Raw genomic sequence first — 19,624 nt, 5'->3', positions numbered from 1 at the left:
TATTGTTTATTTTGTATATAAATGATATAGTTAAAGTCTGTCCGGAGGGAAGTATATTTAGATTATTTGCAGATGACACGACCGCAAGTGTGACAGGAGAAAGTTGTGAGGAAATAGAAATAAAACTAAATATGGTGCTCGGTATACTTGAAGAATGGATGAATGTGAATATGTTAAAAATGAATGCAGATAAGACCAAATATATGATAGTTAGAAGTGTAAGGAAAGAAATAAAAACAGACATAATAGTAAAAAGTTTGAATGGAACTATAATTGAGCGTGTCGAGATAACGAAACATCTGGGTGTAATGATCGATAGTAAACTCCGTTGGGAGAATCACTGTGATTATATGTTAAAGAAATAGGGAAAAAAGTGAGTTTTCTGAATAGAATAGGAAATGATATATCGGCGTACACTCGATGTACTGTGTATAAGTCTATCATAGCGCCTCACTTTGAATATTGCGCAACGATGTTAGTAGGCATGGGTGAAACGCAACTGAATCGACTGCAAGTGGCACAAAACCGTGCCATGAGAGTCATACTGCAGTGCTCGCGATATACAAAGGTAGATTTGATGCTGCAAACCCTTAAGTTTATGAATGTAAGACAGAGGCTAATGTACAATGTATGTATTTTTATTTTTAAGATAGTAAGAGGCATAATGCCAAAACACTTAAGTAATAGGATAGAAATAGTAGGAGATGTGAGTGGACGACGAACGAGACAGGCTGAGAATATTAGAATTCAATATCGCAGGACGAAAAGCGCACAGAAAAGTTTATTTTATGAAGGTTTGAATATGTACAACGCCCTACCGATAGAAATTAAGCAATGCGAAAAAATTGTACCATTTAAACGTAGGTTAAGAGAATATATTGTACCTCATGTAGAGGAATTAATTTAAGATATTTTATGTAAAAAATAGCCGAGAAGGCTAATAAACTTCAATCAATCAATCAATCAATCTCTCTCTCTCTCTCTCTCTCTCTCTCTCTCTCTCTCTCTCTCTCTCTCTCTCTCTCTCTCTCTCCCTCTTTCTCTCTCTCTCTCTCTCTCTCTCTCTCTCTCTCTCTCTCTCTCTCTCTCTCTCTCTCTCTCTCTCTCTCTCTCTCTCTCTCTGATGTGTTTGCTCCCACGAGGGTATTCGTGGTCAGAAAGCCTCCTGCACGATGGCTTACGTCTGAATTGGTGGCTCGAATGCATGTCCGCAACCAGTTATACAAACAGGCTAAACGTTCCTGCTCTCTATTGGGCTATGCGACCTACAGACTTTTCCGTAACCAGCTGAATGCTGATATCAAACGTGCTAAGAGTAATTTTCATTACAACTCACTCATCAATATTACTGATCCGGCTAAATTATGGAAGGAATTGGCTCGGCTGGGACTTGCGAAAACGACTCTTATTTCTCCGTTACACTTTTTTTCGCCTGATCAGCTTAACTTATATTATGCTTCGGTTTCCAATGCCCAGCCTACTTGCACGTATTCTGATTATATCTCAGCCATCGCTTTAGTTAACCCTCCTGTTAATAGACCTAAATTTGTTTTCTCTTCTGTCTCGCCTCGCTCTGTTTTTGAGGCTATTTCCGAGAAGCCTCTTCATTCATATGCATCTGGTGTCGACGGTATTCCATTGTATGTTTTACGTATTGCTTGGCCAATTATCTCGTCATGTTTGACGTCTTTGCTGAATCGATCACTTCACACTTCTGTGTTTCCGTCTGAGTGGAAGAGAGCTTATATTCGTCCGCTCTCAAAAATTCGAACACCACTATCTCCGTCTGACACTAGACCGATTGCAAACTTGCCAGAACTGTCTAAAGTATTTGAGAAGATTGTCGCTGCACAAATACTTGATTATTTATACGAACATGACATCCTCAATCCCAGACAGTCTGCGTATCGCTCGAGTTATAATACTCAGTCGGCTCTTCTGCGTGTTTGCAATGACATCAGGCAGGGAATTGACGATGGTTTAATCACCATCATGATTCTCTTTGACTTCAGCAAGGCGTTTGATACTGTTCCCCATTTGCTGCTACTTATTAAGCTTAAAGAAATTGGCTTCTCCGACACTGTCTTAAACTGGTTATTCTCGTATTTAACTGGCCGTTCTCAAGCGGTTATTGATGATGCCGGGAACCTTTCTGATTGGGTATTTACCTCATCTGGGGTTCCGCAGGGCTCCGTACTTGGCCCTCTCCTGTTTATATTATTCATCAACGACATATGTAAAATTTTGCGTTATGTGCTTCACATGATCTTTGCCGATGATATTCAAATTTATCTCTCATGCTCACCTGCCAATATTCCACATGCCTTGGAATTAATTTCTAGAGATGCTAATGCCATTTTTGACTATGCCATGTCAAACGGTCTCAAGCTTAATCCTGCTAAATCCAAGGTTATTATATTCGGCAGTCAAGCATATGTGAACGACATTGATCTTAGCAGCATACCGCCTATTGTTGTTAATAATACGCCTTTACCTTTTGTGAGCGAGGTACGGAATTTAGGCGTCATCTTCACGTCTAATTTATCCTGGACGAATCATATCTCGTTGGTTTCGCAGAGAGTCCATCATGCGTTATACAATCTGAAATACAACAAAAACTCTCTTTCCACCAATCTCAGGATCAAGCTCGTAACAACCTTGATTATACCGCATATAGATTACTGTTGCCTTGTATACCACGGTCTGACCAAGGAACTGAATACTAAGTTACAGAGACTTGTCAATTGTTGTATTCGGTTTATCTATGACCTAAAGCGTGATGAACATATTACTCCATATCGACGTAGGTTGAAGTGGCTTTCTGTTGAAAATAGACGATACTACTTTCTTGGATGCCAGATTTATCGTATCCTGCATATGGGCTCACCATCATACTTGCGTGAACTTTTTACTTCCCCTGATCCTACTCTTAGGAAGTCTGATCGGCTCGCTTCATCATCTACTCAAACTTTTCACATTCCTGCTCATAGAACTGTCGCCTATAGATCCTCTTTCCAGCTTTCTTCCATTTACTTCTGGCATTCTCTTCCTAATTCAGTTACCTCAGCATCGTCTTTTGCATCATTTAAAAGCTCACTTCGCATGTTCTTGCTTTCATCTGAATCAGACGTGTAAGTCTTGTGTTCTTTTCTCCGTTGTTCTGTGCACTCCCTTTTTTGTACTTTTCTTGGATCTTTTCTTCTTCTTGCATTTTGGTTTATATCGCGTTATTCTGTTGGGTTTTGTATTGCGCTAGTTCCTAAGTTGCGTTAGCTATAAGTTGTTTTGTATTATACTACATTGTCTGAGAGTGAGCATATGCCGTTGTAATCAGACTTTGTTATCTTATTTTTGCCCCTTAGCCATTGCTCGGGCATAATTAAACTTATCAATCAATCAATCAATCTCTCTCTCTCTCTCTCTCTCTCTCTCGCGCGCTCTCTCTCTCTCGCGCTCTCGCGCTCGCTCGCCTTACCAAGATATAGTCCCTCGTCAGCGTTCTCCAAGATATAGTCCCTCGTCAGCGTTCCCCAAGATATAATCCCTCGTCAGCGTTCCCCAGAATAAAAAGATATATATGAATATATATATATATATATATATATATATATATATATATATATATACAGAGAGAAAGAGAGAGAGAGAGAGAGAGAGAGAGAGAGAGAGAGAAAGAAACCTTACATACTGGTGTGTCGTGTGCATGTGCATGTGTTTATATACTGGTGTGTCGTGTGCATGTGCATGTGTTAGATACTGGTGTGTCGTGTGCATGTGCATGTGTCACATACTGGTGTGTCGTGTGCATGTGCATGTGTTAGATATTATTTTATTTTATTATTTTTTTTCTTTTTTTTTCTTTTTTTTCTCTCTTTTTTTATTATTAATATTAATAATTATTAATTATTATTATTAATAAAAATAATAATTATTATTATTAATAAAAAAAAAGAAAAAAAAAAGAAAAAAAAAGAAAATAATAATAAAATAATATATGACACATGCACATGCACACGACACACCAGTATGTGACACATGCACATGCACACGACACACAACACATGTATAATAGGTTTGAGGCGATGCGAGGTGTGTTTTCATTAAAATTTTATCGCACGAGCTCTTGTATACATAAAATATACTAAATCGTTTGGTTGGGAGGACGAAGCAGTTTTGTATTTTTGGTTGCTATATAACACAAGAGATACATAATATTTGACATATATTACATATATTATTAAATAATATATAAAAATGAAAAAGAAAATATTCCTGCTTAAGAGTTTGACTTGGAAATATATCAAGATGATATTAAACCCCAAAACACTGTCTGCACAGCCCTTGTCCACGCAGCCTCGGGGGGGGGTCTGGGGGGGGCGAAGCCCCCCCAGACACCCAGCCCCTGTCCGCACAAACTCTGTCCGCGCAGCCTCGGGGGGGGTCTGGGGGGGCAAAGCCCCCCCCCAGTAACCCAGCTCCTGTCCGCACAGCCTTGTCCACGCAGCCTCGGGGGGGGTCTGGGGGGGGCGAAGCCCCCCCCCAGTAACCCAGCTCCTGTCCGCACAAACTCTGTCCGCGCAGCCTCGGGGGGGGTCTGGGGGGGGCAAAGCCCCCCCCAGACACCCAGCCCCTGTCCGCAGAAACTCTGTCCGCGCAGCCTTGGGGGGGGTTGGGGGGGGCGAAGCCCCCCCCAATGAGCGAACCGCTTAAACCTAATTAACAATTACTATTAATTATTAATATTAATAATAAAGAAAGAGAGAGAAAAAAAAGAAAAAATAATAAAATAATATATAACACATGCACATGCACACGACACATGTACAATAGGTTTGAGGCGATGCGAGGTGTGTTTTCATTAAAATTTTATAACGTTTTCGAAATTTCGTCAACGTTTAATAAATTGCAAGCGAAACGTGTAAATATTATATGGAAAATGTCCTAAACACACAATCTTATATTAAAAACTTGTATATATAATGGAGATGCTCAACAAGGTATAAAGTATCCTTCTATATGGTAACATGTTGCGTTTGAATAAATTTCTAAATGCCCCATTGGGCTCACCTACTATAAATTTTCTGTTTCAATATACGGAAAAAAAAGATTAGCCACCATAGCTAAAATTAAGGTATGGTAGCTAAATTTGCGGTGTAATATAGGGACACCTAAAATTTTAGCTGCAAGATCTATTTTAATTAGCTGAAAGCTTATGACTGTAACACACAAACGTTTAGCTACTGTACACATCGCAATAAATAGCTATGACAACAATATGTTGCAACAATTAGCTGTGGCGCGCACATGATTTAGCTATAAGAGACATAAGTTTTGCTGTCATCGCAAATATTGTTGTAGATCCGCAGTTCTTACAGCTAAAATGGTGTCAATGATAGCTATAATTGATTGCAATCTATTGCAATCTACTATATATATATATATATAGAGATTTTATTTGGAAAAAATATGGAAACGAATAAAAACACACACACAAGTGCAAAAATTTTCTTTATATATTTTTTTTATTATGTTATAACGCTCTTAATACAAAATAAACTTACTTATTTGCGATTATAATTATAATAATATTATTATAATATGTTCTAGACAACAACTTGCGTAAACATTACATAAAATAACGTACCGCTCACCAGTTGCCATGATATAAGCAAATAAAGGAAAAGGATCTAATAAATCTTTATGTTTAACAGAAAACCATTCTGTACCACGTTTTACCTCAAAACCACCAATATTACAGTTTAAGCCTATATTTATAAGAGAAGAACAAATAAAAAATGGACTATTTTCATAAATAATAATAAACTGAATTTCGGCAAAAATAGTGCAGGAATTTTCATCTATTCCACAAACTAACACCATTCTGCGTTGATACCGAGTGCCTTTACAATTAACCCAGTTTGCAACAAAAGAGTATTGATTATCAATTATATATCATTTGGCAACGATGGTTCAAAAAGATGAAAGCAATCATGCTTACTAATATTAATGTTTTTTTTTTGACCCTACCTAAATGTTTGGAATAATACTTTCCTGAGCCATAAGTTTATAACAAAACAAAAGCTGATGCCGAGTAGCAATGGAAAGAGCAATATTTTTTCTTGACATTACAACATTAGAAATTTTCTCAAGATTTTTATGAAAACTCTCAAGTCTCATCACAGATAATGAATCAAGTGGTCCAGATAGCATCATGACACGCGTATAATGAATAAGATTGTGATGTTTTGGTTTTAAATGTTGGTTCGTACATTTCATGTACTGATTATTATGTTCCAAAACTAATATTTTAAATGCAGAAACAGATTCCTCTGACGCACTGATCTACTGTGCAAAACTTTAATAATTTCTTTTAATAGCAAATACAATTTCCAAAATTCGTCATTGTAAGATTTTATACGATGCCCAATAATTATTCCAAAAAGTCTACAAAAGATTAACATCTCTGATGCTGTCATTTTAAGTTTGGTTTTTGTTGCAAAAGCATCACTTATACAGGGTGGTTTGTTCTGTGCATCAAGACCGTAATCAAACATTTGCAGACTGTAATTGAGTCCTGACAAGGTAAAATCACCAATATTAATAAAATGTGATATGATTGGAATCATATCATAGTGAGCGATCCCTTCTGCGATATCATGCATCATGTCAACATAAATATTATCTAGCACATGAAATGAAGTAACTTTGTTAAAAACACACTCTTTTTTGATTCCGGTGAGTAAACTATTTTGTAATGCTACATCAGAAATATAAGATGCATGTGTTCTGAGAACAGATTTATCTTCAATACATGTAGTTGCAGAAATATTACAATGTAATTTGCAAAACCTACATGAATAATTTGCTCGGAAACTTTCAATAAATCCGCACGTGTCACCAAGTAATAAACCTAGTACAAAGTATATTTTACAAGTGTTACCATTTACATCAATTGTTATTCCAACATGTTCTAGATAATCAAGTTTTTCAATCAGAGGTGCAAAGGTTTTCTTGTTTCCATATTCTTTACGGTCTTGAGATTGGAACAAAAGAACTAAAAAGAAATTTTCCAAACGAGATAGACATTCAGGTGGCAAGCAGGGTACATGACAATATACTCCTCCAATAGAAGAGGAATGAGATCCTAATGGATTATTTGTTTGCCAATCATGGTAATAAACAAAAAGTGGTAGGACAATAGCATTATTTCCAAAACTTGTTTTCTTTTGATGCCAAAGTTTAGATTGAATAAAATTCTTTATACTATCCGATTCTTCAAGTGAATTAATATAATCCATTGTAGCAGTAAAAGTATCAGGCAGTTGAAAGAATTTCTGTAATACTTGTCTCAAAGGTATGAAATAACCATAAACGTCTTTAATTTTTTCAGCAATAAATGATTCAGTATTTTTACGTACTCTTTCTTTTGCCTATAAGATACTAAACAGGAGCTATATAATTACCAGACAATTTAAAATATGCCAAGCGTTGATACTCTGTTGTAAGATGATCAAATGGATTTTCTAGACAATCAAACATAGATGTAATATCTGTCACTATTTTATCATCAGAATCAAATGCAGTTTTTAAGTTGAAACAACTTTTTCTTTCAAAATGGAAACATGACTATTTATGAGAAATGTACCGTCTTCAATAATAGACTGAATATGATTTCGCGGGATTGAAGGTTTATTGTATAATTTTGCAACAAAAGCATTACTGTGATCTGTTAAAAGACCCTTAAATTCGGTAAGAGTTAATTGTTTATTAACAGAAACTTCTTCTAATGACATATCAGAGTTAGTCGTTATACTTTTGTCAACAAGTTTGTTACAGTTTTGTTTTTCATTCAATTTAATACGCTTAGGAAGAGGCTCGTTTAAAAGAGACCAAGCAGGAAAATTATGACAAGATCCAAGTAAATGTTTTCGCAAAGAATTCCACGATGACCATTTTCGATGGCATCCAGTTTCACCACATTTAAAAACTTTAAATGAATTAGCGTAATGTATTATGTTAAAATGTGTCAACAGACCGTTGACAGAGGTTTCTGTCTCTTTACATAAAAAACATGTAGGCACGATGCTATCAAAACACTTAATTACGAGTTCTATTTAATTATAATTAAAGTGATTTGTATTCTTGAATTGCAGCAAGAACACTAGTAGTAAGTTGAGAGTTTTTTTGCTTATCCCACACAGTTTCAATATTATATATAGCTCTCTGTAGAAACATGAAGAGCTGTCCTACTTTGGGAGGATATTTAATGTTTAGAGCATTACATGACTTGAAAACACAAAGTCCACGGCTTTCAATGGTGACTCTACCTCATACCTGAATTGATTGATTGAAACAAAGCACTGACTGATTTCGTCAAAAGATGGACCAACTATCACTGCGATGGGTTGCAAAGTCAAACCAAATGACTGTAGTTTATTTGTTCGTTCTTCTAATTTTGTTTCCAAATCTGCAATTGTCCAACAGAAATTAAGATATTATCAATATAATATAATAAAAATAAGTAGAGTACAATATAGAATAGAATATAATACACACAAGTAAGTAAAGTAGTTTTATTTTAATAATATAATATTTATTTTTTATCATTAAAAATATAACGTATATAGAAGATGGAGAGATAAAAGTAAAAGTCAATTTAATTCACCTTTACATGTAGAAGAAATGCTTCTTCACATTCTTCTCTAAAAGGTCTCCAATCTTTTGGTTTTCCTTTTTTTTACTGTAATCACAGGAAACAAATGAGGCATCAAAAAGAGAGTTGCAGTTTTGATACCATCTGTTGAAATAAGAATAAATGTATTAAAAATATAAAAAATAAATTAATATAATCACTTTACACTAGTATAATCACATCAATAAATTAGACATAATTAATCATCTTACCTGGTGTAAAGACATGATTCAAACGACTTTTGGCTTTGGTACTTAATTTGTTACATATAAAATCAGATAGTTTTGGCCAAGCAACATAAAATTGCATTCCGGATATAATATTTCAAAATCTTGTTCCAGCTTAAAAAAAAAAAAAAAACAAAGTTATTTATATATTATTTATGTATCTGTACAACGCATGCGCGTGTGCGCGTACATTATACATACACATACATACAAACAGAAAATACAATATATATTTATAATAGTAAATAACGATTTGTATTCTTTATATTAAAATAATGTGATATACTCACCAACAGATAGCCTAATGGATCAGAGAAAGCTATGGAAACTGATCCATATATTCATGACAAGATTGATTACTTGATGCAAAATTTTCAAGTCGTTTTTTAAAAGTCAAAGACCAGTAGTCACTAACTTTGGGCCATGGATTAGAATTATTTTTCAACCATAATAAATATTCTTCATATCCGTCAATGTCATCGTCATTTAACTCATCTAAAAAAAAATAGACAAATGCAATGTTAAATAAAAATGATATTTTTTACTTGAAAACATTTTCTTATCAGATAATATAAATATTATTAAATTAATCTCTGACAACGCTAAAACTTACTTAAACAAAGTTTACTATTATTTTCAGTAGTCGAAGCCTTCACATTGATCAAGCCTGCCTTGATAAGTTTCCTTCGCGTTGCGTAGTATCTTGTTAAAATTTTTCCTTTACCTTGTGACTCACCTCTCTCATTTTTTATATACCACACACTCTGCAAAATAAAATTAACAAAATAATTAGAAACAAAAGATTAGCAAGTATACTATAACTTAATTATATTGTTTTATTATTTTTTTACTATATTATACATAAACTGAATTAACCTTTTCTTCAGTAGGAAACAATTTTTTTACATGTTTGCTCAAGAAGGATACTCTGTTGTTATTAAGAGTGTAGTTTATATCAGGTGACAGCTCATTACTGACAATTATTTTTGCAAGCTTATTTCTTAAATCGTTGTTTAATCTGCCTTTGTTTCTGTATACACCCAACACAAATTGGCCTTCTTCAGATTTGTTTAATATGGTTTCAAGATTTTGCAATAATAAACGTGACAAACAAAAATAAACGTAATCTTGTAATAAAAGATGTAATAAATATGGGTTAAATATATACATATATTTATCATATAATATAGTTGTATTATATATATAATTGTATTATATAATAAATAAATAATATGTATATATAAAATATGTATCATATTTCTTACGTATTCATCATCACTAATTAAGCGTCGTTTCACACCTGATCCAGATGTTTGACTTTTTATCAATAAATCATCTGGAAAAAAAAAAAAAAAAAAACCAGTTATTATTACATAACCAAATATTATTTTTTTATAGTTATTACTATTTATTTATTTTATTAAAATATCTATTTATTATATATATATACTAGCTGGTTACCCGGGAATCGCCCCGGAGGACATGTGTAATCAGACACGCAAATAGTCTCTCTCTCTCCCTCTCTCTCTCTCTCTCTCTCTCTCTCTCTCTAAATACAATTCTTTAAAATTTGATTAATTATTTCCCGAAAATTCGTCAAACTTTTGATACCGCTTTCCAAAAAAATCGATAACAAAAAATTATATACTTGATAGCACTCCCCAGGAAATTCAACCCCTACTTTATGTACAATTCTTTGAGATTCGGTCATTCGGAACCGGTTTTTAAAAAGATTGGTAATAAAAAATAGTACACTTTATAGCACTCCCCGGGAAATTCTACCCCTACTTCATGTATAATTCTTTGACATTTAATCAATTATTTCCCGAAAAATTGAAAGAATTAAAAAAACCGGTTTCCAAAAAGATCGGTAACAAAAACTGTACACATTATGGCGCTCGCCGTAAAATTCTACCCCTACTTTATATACAATTCTTTCAGATTCGGTCAATTAATTCCCGAAAGATTGAAAAAATTTCGATACCGGTTTCCAAAAGATCGGTAACGAAAAATTATACACTTTATAGCACTCCCCGTAAAATTCTACCCCCATTTCATGTACTATTCTTTGAGATTCGGTCAATTATTTCCTGAAAAATTAGAAAAATTAGAAAAACCGGTTTCCAGAAAATCGGTAACAAAAAACTATACACATAGTGGCACTCTCCGGAAAATTCTACCCATATTTCATATACTTTTGGTAAAAATTATTTGAAAAAATTTCGATACCGGCTTCCAAAAGATTGGTAACGAAAAATTATACACTTTATAGTACTCCTCGGAAAATTCTACCCCTGTTTGATCTATAATTTGTTGAGATTTGATCAATTATTTTTCGAAAAATAGGAAAAATTAAAAAAATCGGTTTCCAGAAAATCGGTAACAAAAAACTATACACATAGTGGCACTCCCCGGAAAATTCTACCCCTATTTCATATACTTTTGGTAAAAATTCGGTTCAGGGGTTTGGGCTGGGCGTTGATGAGTCAGTCAGTCAGTCAGTCAGTCAGTCAGAACAATCGTGAAAAAAACACATTTTACCCCTTTTCACCCCCTTAGGGGTGGAATTTCTAAAAATCCTTTCTTAGTGGATGCTTACGTCATGAGAGGAATACACCCTCCAAATTTCAAGTCTCTAGGTTCAGGGGTTTGGCCTGGGCGTTGATGAGTCAGTCAGTCAGTCAGTCAGTCAGGACATCTTCCTTTATAGATATTTTTTTTTTATTTATTAATATTTTATACATTTAATAATTATTAATATTTAATAAATTTCATACTTTTTCAAATATTTATTTTACTAATTTATTATTATTTATAATTATTAACATTTACGTTAATATAAAATAATTAGACTAATATAGGATTAATGTAAGAATAAAAAAGATTGTCTTGTAACTATAAATTCAATTTGTAAAAATTGTGGAAAATGAATAGAATAAAAAATATTTTATTCTTACCACCAAGTACTGGAGTAACTGTATTCACAGTTTCAGGTGATCTGAGAGAATTGTTATTTGGAATATCGGCATTAAAATTTTGTTTTGGAGTTGTAACTATGGTCAGAATTTCAGATGTTGATATGACAAGACTATTATTTGGAATATCGGCATTAAAATTTTGTTGCTTTGGAGTTGTAACTATAGTCAGAGGTTCATGTGTTGATATGAGAAAACTGTTATTTGGAATATCGGCATTAAAATTTTGTTCCTTTGTATCTTCAACTATTATTGCTCGTAAAATTTGTCGTTCTAATGTGTAATCTTCTACAGAATTTATATCAACACATTTTTCCTGTTGCAGTGACGTCTCTTGCATATGCGATTGTGGAATCTTGACAAAAATTAATACCAATAAATCATTAATGACAGTTTTTAATTTATGAAAAAAGTTTATTAACTCAACTGTGAAATATCATGATAATTATATAATGTGGAATAAATATTTACTCTGGAATTTTCTTCGGGGTCCCATGTTTGGAATCAGATTTTTAAGATCCTCTTCTGTTAATATATTAAACTGCTCTACATCAATTTCTTGAGCTGTACATGAAAAACAATTATGATTAAAAATTATTGTAATATATTGTCACATAAGATATTGTCGATAAGCTGCTTAATCGTTACCAAAATAGAAGATGATGTTTTTCTTTTTTTAACTGATTAACAGAAAATAATCATTAATTTGTATTTGATGCATTCGATTTTTAATAATTTATTACGATAGTCAATAGCCAAGCACACGCGTTCGATATCCGATAATAATGTACAATTTATCTTTGAATAATTTCAATTATTTGGAAATTTATGTTATAATAGCTACAAAGACATGTATCAATTGCTTTGGTATATTAAATATATTTTGCAAAATATTAATATGCGCGAGAAATAGCATTGCAGCTATGTAAAAGAAAAGGATCGAGATTGTCGAGATTATATTCTCACGATTATTATCACAACTTATAGATAGACCTGCCCCTACCGTAAGAGGCAGCGTGGCAACAATATACGGTGCAGACATATATAAGCCTTTCTGGCGTTTAAAAAAGTGATCTACCAGAAAGCATCTAGAAAGGCTATGTTTGCACCGTATACATATGTCGCCCCGCTGCCTTTTACGGCAGGGACTGACAAGTCTATGATTATTATAAATAAAGCAATGATCCACCATAAAGCAACTTACATACCTGTAAAATTTGCAATTACCTCATCACTGACATTCCACTCGAGCAATAAACGCGTTGCTGCGTTAGACGCCATGTTCTCGAAAATTCTCAAAGGTCTTTCGTAGCATCGACGAGAGCCACGCACGCCTCTGCCGCCGAGCCGTTGATGTTTTTCTTCGTCTTTCGACGAGAACCACGCGCGTCTCACGCCGCCGCGCCACCGAGCCGTCGACGTTCTTCTTTTTTATAAAGCGTGCACATTTCGATCGACAGTAACAAACGCTTGTGTGCCATACCTAAATGTATAGCTCACATACCAATTCTTTTCATTTCCGTACAAATATTGACATGTTAGTGCTGAGTGAAACATATCAATTAGCTGGCATAGCTAACTGTATGTTGCTAAATAAAATGTTTGTGACAGATATGCATAGTTTGCTACCACATCAAAACATTAGTAACAACAGCAAATTTGTTAGTTACAGCAGCAAATGTTATTACAGCAAACCATGATTAGCTATAGGAGAGAATTCTTTTTTTTCCGTGAGTAATATGGTCTTTAATTAACATAATTATATTGTATTTTTAAAAATTCAATCTTTGTATATATATAATTTGTTTATTTCAGTTGCCTTTCGGTTTTGAAAAAGAGTGCTACATGTTTTTAAAATGCGATTTTTTTTTTTTTTTTTCCAATACATTTTATATTACATTTTTTTACCATCAGTTTTATTTTGTATTCGTACGTTTCTTAGGTCTTTTTTTTATTTGGTCACTTTCCTCATCCAATCTGCTCCTTCTCCTGTATCTTTCAAAATGTCCAAGATATTTTTGTAATCCCTTAGAGGCTCCACGCAGTCAGATATCAAATGCTCTAGCGTTTCCATTTTTTCGCCACATATTCCACATACTCTTTCTTCTTCTTTTCTCCAATACTTGCTTCCTTCCTCCTCACTTTCGCATCTATACCATGCAATCATTCTCTGGTCTCTTTCTTTGTATTTTTTTTGTAGATACCTTGGGATGTGATTTGTTTGCAGCTCTTTGTACTTGACGCAGTACCTTTTCTCCTCTATCCTTTTCTCTTGCTTTGTTTTTTGTCCTTTCCGGTTCGTCATTACTAGTTCTTCCATGTCCTTTGTTCTTTTAGAGCTTTCATTTTCTGTTTTCCTTGTGCTACAGCCAACTTGACTATAATATTGGTTTCTGTTTTTTTTCCCATTTTGTTTTCTTCCCTTTCTGTTTGTTTTGTATCTCTTTCCAGCACTCTGCGATTATTTTGTTTGTTTGCCTTTCTTTTGTCTTTTCTTTGTACTTTGCTCTTTTTTCGACTTTTATCCTAATTTTGTCAATTTTAATTTCTTCTTGTATCAGATATGCCGGTGTGTTAAAATCCAATCCTAGAGTCCATCTTATATATTTTGATTGCAACTTTTCTTCTTTTCTCCATCCCCATATTCAATTCAATCCTTTATTCTCTCCCCTTCCGGGGTTGAAAAGGCGTTTTATTTTGGGCAAACGTTCCCAAACCCTTACATATTATTCATATAAACACATAATACACATTTCACATGGCGTTTTATAGGGACGTACCCAACCCTTTACATAAATCCCTTAACCAAACTTATCACCTGGCCTTTTTACGACCTTACATATCCTATTACCCATCCCACCCCTTCTAGGACCTTTTCTCTCTCTTCTTCTTTTGCTCCGCTTCGTCCTCGTCCGTGCTCATCAGCAGCTGGTCTTCCATCTTCTCTACGATCTCGTCCTCCGCCGACTTCCTGGTCCCCCCACTTTCCTCCTCTTTCCTTTCCTTTCTCTTTTCCCTCTCTTTTCCTTCTTTGATCACATCTTCCACCGACTTATCTGCATCTATCTTTACCTTCATCCTACTTTTTTCCTTCCTTCTCGCTTCCAGTACTTTCCTGCCATCTTTTTCGCTTCCCATCTTTACGAGGAATGTTATCCAATCCCCTCCATGTCCTATCTGGTTCACCTCCTTTACCTCTGCCCTCACCTTAAGCCCATCTGTAAAAAGTTGCTTCACCTTATTCAAATTCGAGCTACCTCCTCCCCATCTCTTCTTCTCGACCCTAATTATCACATTCTTCTTTCTTTTTTCATCGTCTTTCTCTTCTTCTTCTTCTTCGTACCACCATTTTGTTTTACATACCTTATTATTTTCCTCCTCACTCTCGCTTCTCTTTTTTTTACCTGAGCATTGTTCGAGTCTGTATACCTTTTTTTTAGCTTCTCTATTTCCTCTTTCATTTCCCTCATCTCCTCCTTGTACTCCTTCATCGCCTTCACCATTCGTTCTTTTGCTACCATCTCCATCTCCTCTTTGTCGATTGCCACCGTTCCTTTGCAAATTAACTTTTGCTCCATCTTTATTCCTTCACCTCCTGCTTATCTGAAATCAAAAGACATTTATTTAATCTCTCTCTGCTTAGCTATCATTGTACTCGCTTGCCTTCTTTTCCTTTCTAATTCCGCCATCCACTTTTCTCCTTCACCCTTGCTGTCTAGTATTCTTTTGATTCTTTCGCCAATTCCTTTTCTTTCTTCTCCTTCTTCGTCTCTTGTGCACCATTCTAAAACATGCTCCCATGATTCTGCCTCCGCGCCACATATCCTGCAGCTTGTTTTTTCTATTGTATCCCAGTATCTTCCGCTTCTCATCTCGTTACCTAATCTGAATCTCGCTATCCTAATCATAGATTGTTCTTTTCCTTTTCTTTCCAGGTATTCAGGTCTCCCGTTTTCTACTACCTCCTTGTACCATTTGTTGTATCTTGATTCTCTTATCCTTTCGTCCTTTTCTTGAATCTGAATGTCCCTGTCTCTTTCCGCCAATTCCTCAATGCTACTCCATCCCTCCCCTCTTTTTCTCTCCATTTCCTTAACTGCATAACCTCTTTGCTCGTAAAAGCTCTTTCTTTCTTCTTCCCATTTTGACTTTTCTTTCCTATCCTTTTCTCTCATTTCCCTCCAGCACTCTCTTGCAATCTCGTTTCCTTCTCCTCTCTCCAATTTTTCTTCATACTTTATCGCCCTTTTACCAGCGCTTATTCTTGCTTTATCTCTTTTAGTTTCCTCTCTTATCATATATCCGGGCGTATTCCAGTCCAGGCCCAACGTCCACCTTATATACCTTTCGTGCATTCTTTCTATTTTCTCTCTTTCTTTCCATCCCCATATTTCTGCTCCATATAAGGCTATGCTTGCAACCAGCGAATCATATAACTTGATCCTTCTTATCCAGTCTCCTCCAAATAACCTTTTTCCTATTCCCCATACCTGTCTCATTGCTATGGTCGCTTTTCTTACTCTCTCATTTATATGCGCATCTTGTTCTCCGTTCTTTTGGAATGTGTAGCCTAGATGGCACAATTCCTTCACCTCTTCTATTTCTTCTCCCTTCCAACTCCACTTTACTTTCTTCATTTTACCTCCTCCCTTCCTAAATCTCATTACTTTTGTTTTCCCTACATAAACTCTTAGCTTCTTTCTGTCAAAGTATCTTTCTAGTCTTTTCAGCATTCTCTTCATTTCCTCTTCATCCTCTGCTACAGCAACTATGTCATCCGCGTACGCCAACGTCCAGAATTTTATTTTTCCTAAAACTATCCCTCCATCTTGTCCTTTCCTCATTGTCTCTTCCATGTCTGCCAGCAAAAGTATGAAGAGCATAGCGCTCAGCGGGCATCCTTGCCCAACTCCTTTGACCGTCCAGAAGCACTTTCCTTTTTCCCCTTTTACCCTTACCACACATCTTGTCTCCTCATACAGGTCTTCTATCCTCGTCCTCAATTGCTCACTGATTCCTTCTTTCTTCAGGACTTGCCATATTTTTTCTCTGTCCACTGAATCGAATGCGGCTTTCAGGTCTATAAATGCTGCTACTAGTTTCCCTTTTCTCTTGCTTATAGCTTTCCCAATCACATAGTTTAGCGCGTATATATTCTCCATTGTTCCTTTCTTTTTTCTGAATCCTGTCTGTGTTTCTGGTAGCATCCCCTTCTCTTCTACCTCTCTCTCTAGCCTCTTGGCCAAAATTGCTGCATATATTTTGTAACTTGTATTCATTAGTGTTACCCCTCTGTAGTCCTGCGCTTCCTTTCCTTCTCCCTTTTTTTACTATTGGCACTATTATTCCTTCTTTCCAATCTTTTGCCATCTCTCCCGTTCTCCATGCTTTATCACATACCTCCCATATTTTTTCTCTCAGTCTCTCGCCTCCATAGATCCATACCTCGTTTGCTAGTCCATCCGTGCCTGCAGCTTTCTTTTCTTTCATTTCTTTGATTACTTCTTCCACTTTTTCTCTTCCTATTCCTCCCTGCTCTTCTTTATTCCCTATTCTTTCCTCTCTCCTCCTATCCTTTTCATGCGGCTTCGTCATAACTCCATCCAGTAGTTTGATCAAGTGTTTATTCCATTGCTCCTCCGTTATCTCTTCGCATACCTCTTTCTTGCTTTTCCTTTGTCTGTTTATAAATTTCCATACTTTGGTTTCATTATTTGCTTCTCTCGCTTCCTTCATTACTCTCTCCTTTTCTGATTCCTTCTTTTCTTTTACTTTCTCCTCATATTCCTTTTTCTTTGCCATGTACTTTTTTTTGTCTGTCTCTCCTCCTCTCCACCTCGCTAGATTCTCACGTGCTTCCTCCCTTAGTTTTGCACATTCTTTATCCCACCATCCGTTTTTTCTCTTTGCTCTCCCGTCTTCTCTTATTTCTTTCCACTCTGCGGCTCGCTTTGTCGCTTTCTTTATTTCCTCCAGTATTTCCTCTATGCTCGTACCTTCCATCTTCTCTTCTTTCATTCTCTCTTTGTACCTTTCTTTTCCTTCCCTCGACCAATTCATTATTTTTCTCACTCTTCTCTCCTCTTCTCCTCCTTCACTTGTTCCTTTTATTTTTATTGTTACGGGTTGGTGATCCGAGTCTACCTCCTCATACCTCCTGGTTTCCGATTATATAGTCAATTACCGACTCTCCCCTTCCTCCTGTAAATGTAAACTCTCCATCGGTGTCTCCTTTTGTTCCGTTCAATATTCCTAATCCTCCTTCCTCAATAAACCCCAGCAGTTTCCTTCCTTCCGTGTTAATTTCTTTATCCTTCAATTTTCTCTTTTCCCCCATTATCTCTGTTAGGCCACCTTCTTCCCCAGTTCTTGCGTTAAAGTCGCCTCCTATTATTATTTGCTCCCCTAATCCTCCCTCGTTTGTGAATTCCTTTATATACCTTATTTTCTTCTCAATATCGTTGTTCACATATATACCGCTATAATTCTCCACGTTTCCTCCTTTGTCCTTGCTATTCTTTCTCCAATTCCTTCCTCTTCCCTCTCTTCCGTACCGGTTGCCGTCATTTCTTTCCTAACGCCTGTTATTATCCCTCCTCTTGCTCTTCCTTTCTTTTTTTCTTTTGTCGCAGGTTGGCATTTCCATACGTACTTATCTGATAACATTCCTTTGATTTTGCGCCAATCTTTTTGCTCTACCCACGTTTCTAGCATCGCTATTATATCCCAGCTTTCCATTTCTTTCCAGAATTCTTCGTTTTTTCTCTTTAGTCTAGCCATGTTCCAGAAGCCTATGCTTAATGTACTCTCTTTTTCTTCATATTTCCTGTTCTTTTCCTTGTTCCCTCTCCATATTCCCTCTCCTCTCCCTCTGCTTCTTATGTCTCTTCCCTCGTTTTCTCTCTTCTTTCTTTTACTACTTTCGAAACCCAATCTCTTCCTCCAATTTCCCCTTACTTTCGTTCCATTTCATCTCTTTATTATCTACCCACATCTTTTGGTATCCAATCGTGGTTTTCTTTCCTGCCTCTCTTTCTTCTTTTGCTACTCTTCTCATCTCTTTTTGTATCTGCCCTTCCAATCTAGTTGGATCGTCGTCCAGATAGCATTCATATTTTTTACCCAGTTCCTTTCTTTTTGTCATTATTTCTCTTTTGTCCTCCCAGCTCTTACATTTCATCACTGTCATTTTATTTCTTCCTTTTCCTATTTCATGTACTTGTTCGCGATGGCTATTTTCATCTCTTTTATTTCGCTCATCATCTTCTCTACTTTCTCTTTCTTTCCTGCTTCGCTTCCTATCGCTGTTCCTTTCACTACCATGTTATTTCTCCTCCTTCTTCTCTCCGCCATTTCCATATTTCTTTCCATCTCTTTCATTTTTTCCACAAGTATCTTCCTTCGCTCTTGTCTTCCATGTTCAATTCTGTTTTTTCTATTTTCTCCTCTACCTTTTTTATTCTTTCCTCCAGCGACTTTTTTGCTGTTCCCAAATTTCCTCTCTCCTTTTAAATTCTTCTTTCAGCTCTCTTATTTCTCCATCCCCATATTTCCGCTGCATATAAAAAGATGCTTTCCACTAAACTCTTAAACATTTTCATTCTTCTGTCTACACTCTCCCTGAATTTCTCTGTTCAATACTCTATACTTGTGCCATTGCAATCACTGTCTTCTTCACTGTTTCTTTTACATGTGTTTCCATTCCTTTGATTTTTTAAAAGTAAAACCCT

At 35.6% G+C, this 19,624-nt stretch overlaps 1 protein-coding gene and 1 long non-coding RNA gene across 3 annotated transcripts in view; both read right to left on the bottom strand.

The window, feature by feature from the left end:
• Nucleotides 1–19,624, bottom strand: part of LOC139814738 (uncharacterized) — a 73,325-nt gene that overhangs the window by 39,856 nt on the left and 13,845 nt on the right. The window lies entirely within an intron of this gene.
• On the bottom strand, nt 5,475–12,333 carry LOC139814733 (uncharacterized). Of its 2 annotated transcripts, XM_071781208.1 has the most exons (5): nt 11,877–12,333; nt 10,184–10,255; nt 9,796–10,007; nt 9,533–9,683; nt 8,615–9,414 (listed from the first exon to the last, which is right to left on the bottom strand). In XM_071781208.1, the coding sequence occupies exons 1-5, from the start codon at nt 12,232–12,234 to the stop codon at nt 9,239–9,241; spliced, it is 969 nt and encodes a 322-aa protein (XP_071637309.1). In that variant the 5' UTR covers nt 12,235–12,333; the 3' UTR covers nt 8,615–9,238. The 2 variants fall into 2 exon arrangements, 1 of the variants encoding a protein (XP_071637309.1); XR_011732554.1 differs by lacking the exons at nt 10,184–10,255; nt 11,877–12,333 and adding an exon at nt 5,475–8,467 and having other exon boundaries at nt 8,666–9,683.

Source organism: Temnothorax longispinosus, chromosome 6, assembly GCF_030848805.1.
Source record: "Temnothorax longispinosus isolate EJ_2023e chromosome 6, Tlon_JGU_v1, whole genome shotgun sequence".
Taxonomy (NCBI): domain Eukaryota; kingdom Metazoa; phylum Arthropoda; class Insecta; order Hymenoptera; family Formicidae; genus Temnothorax; species Temnothorax longispinosus.
This window is presented reverse-complemented; position numbering and strand designations above follow the sequence as displayed.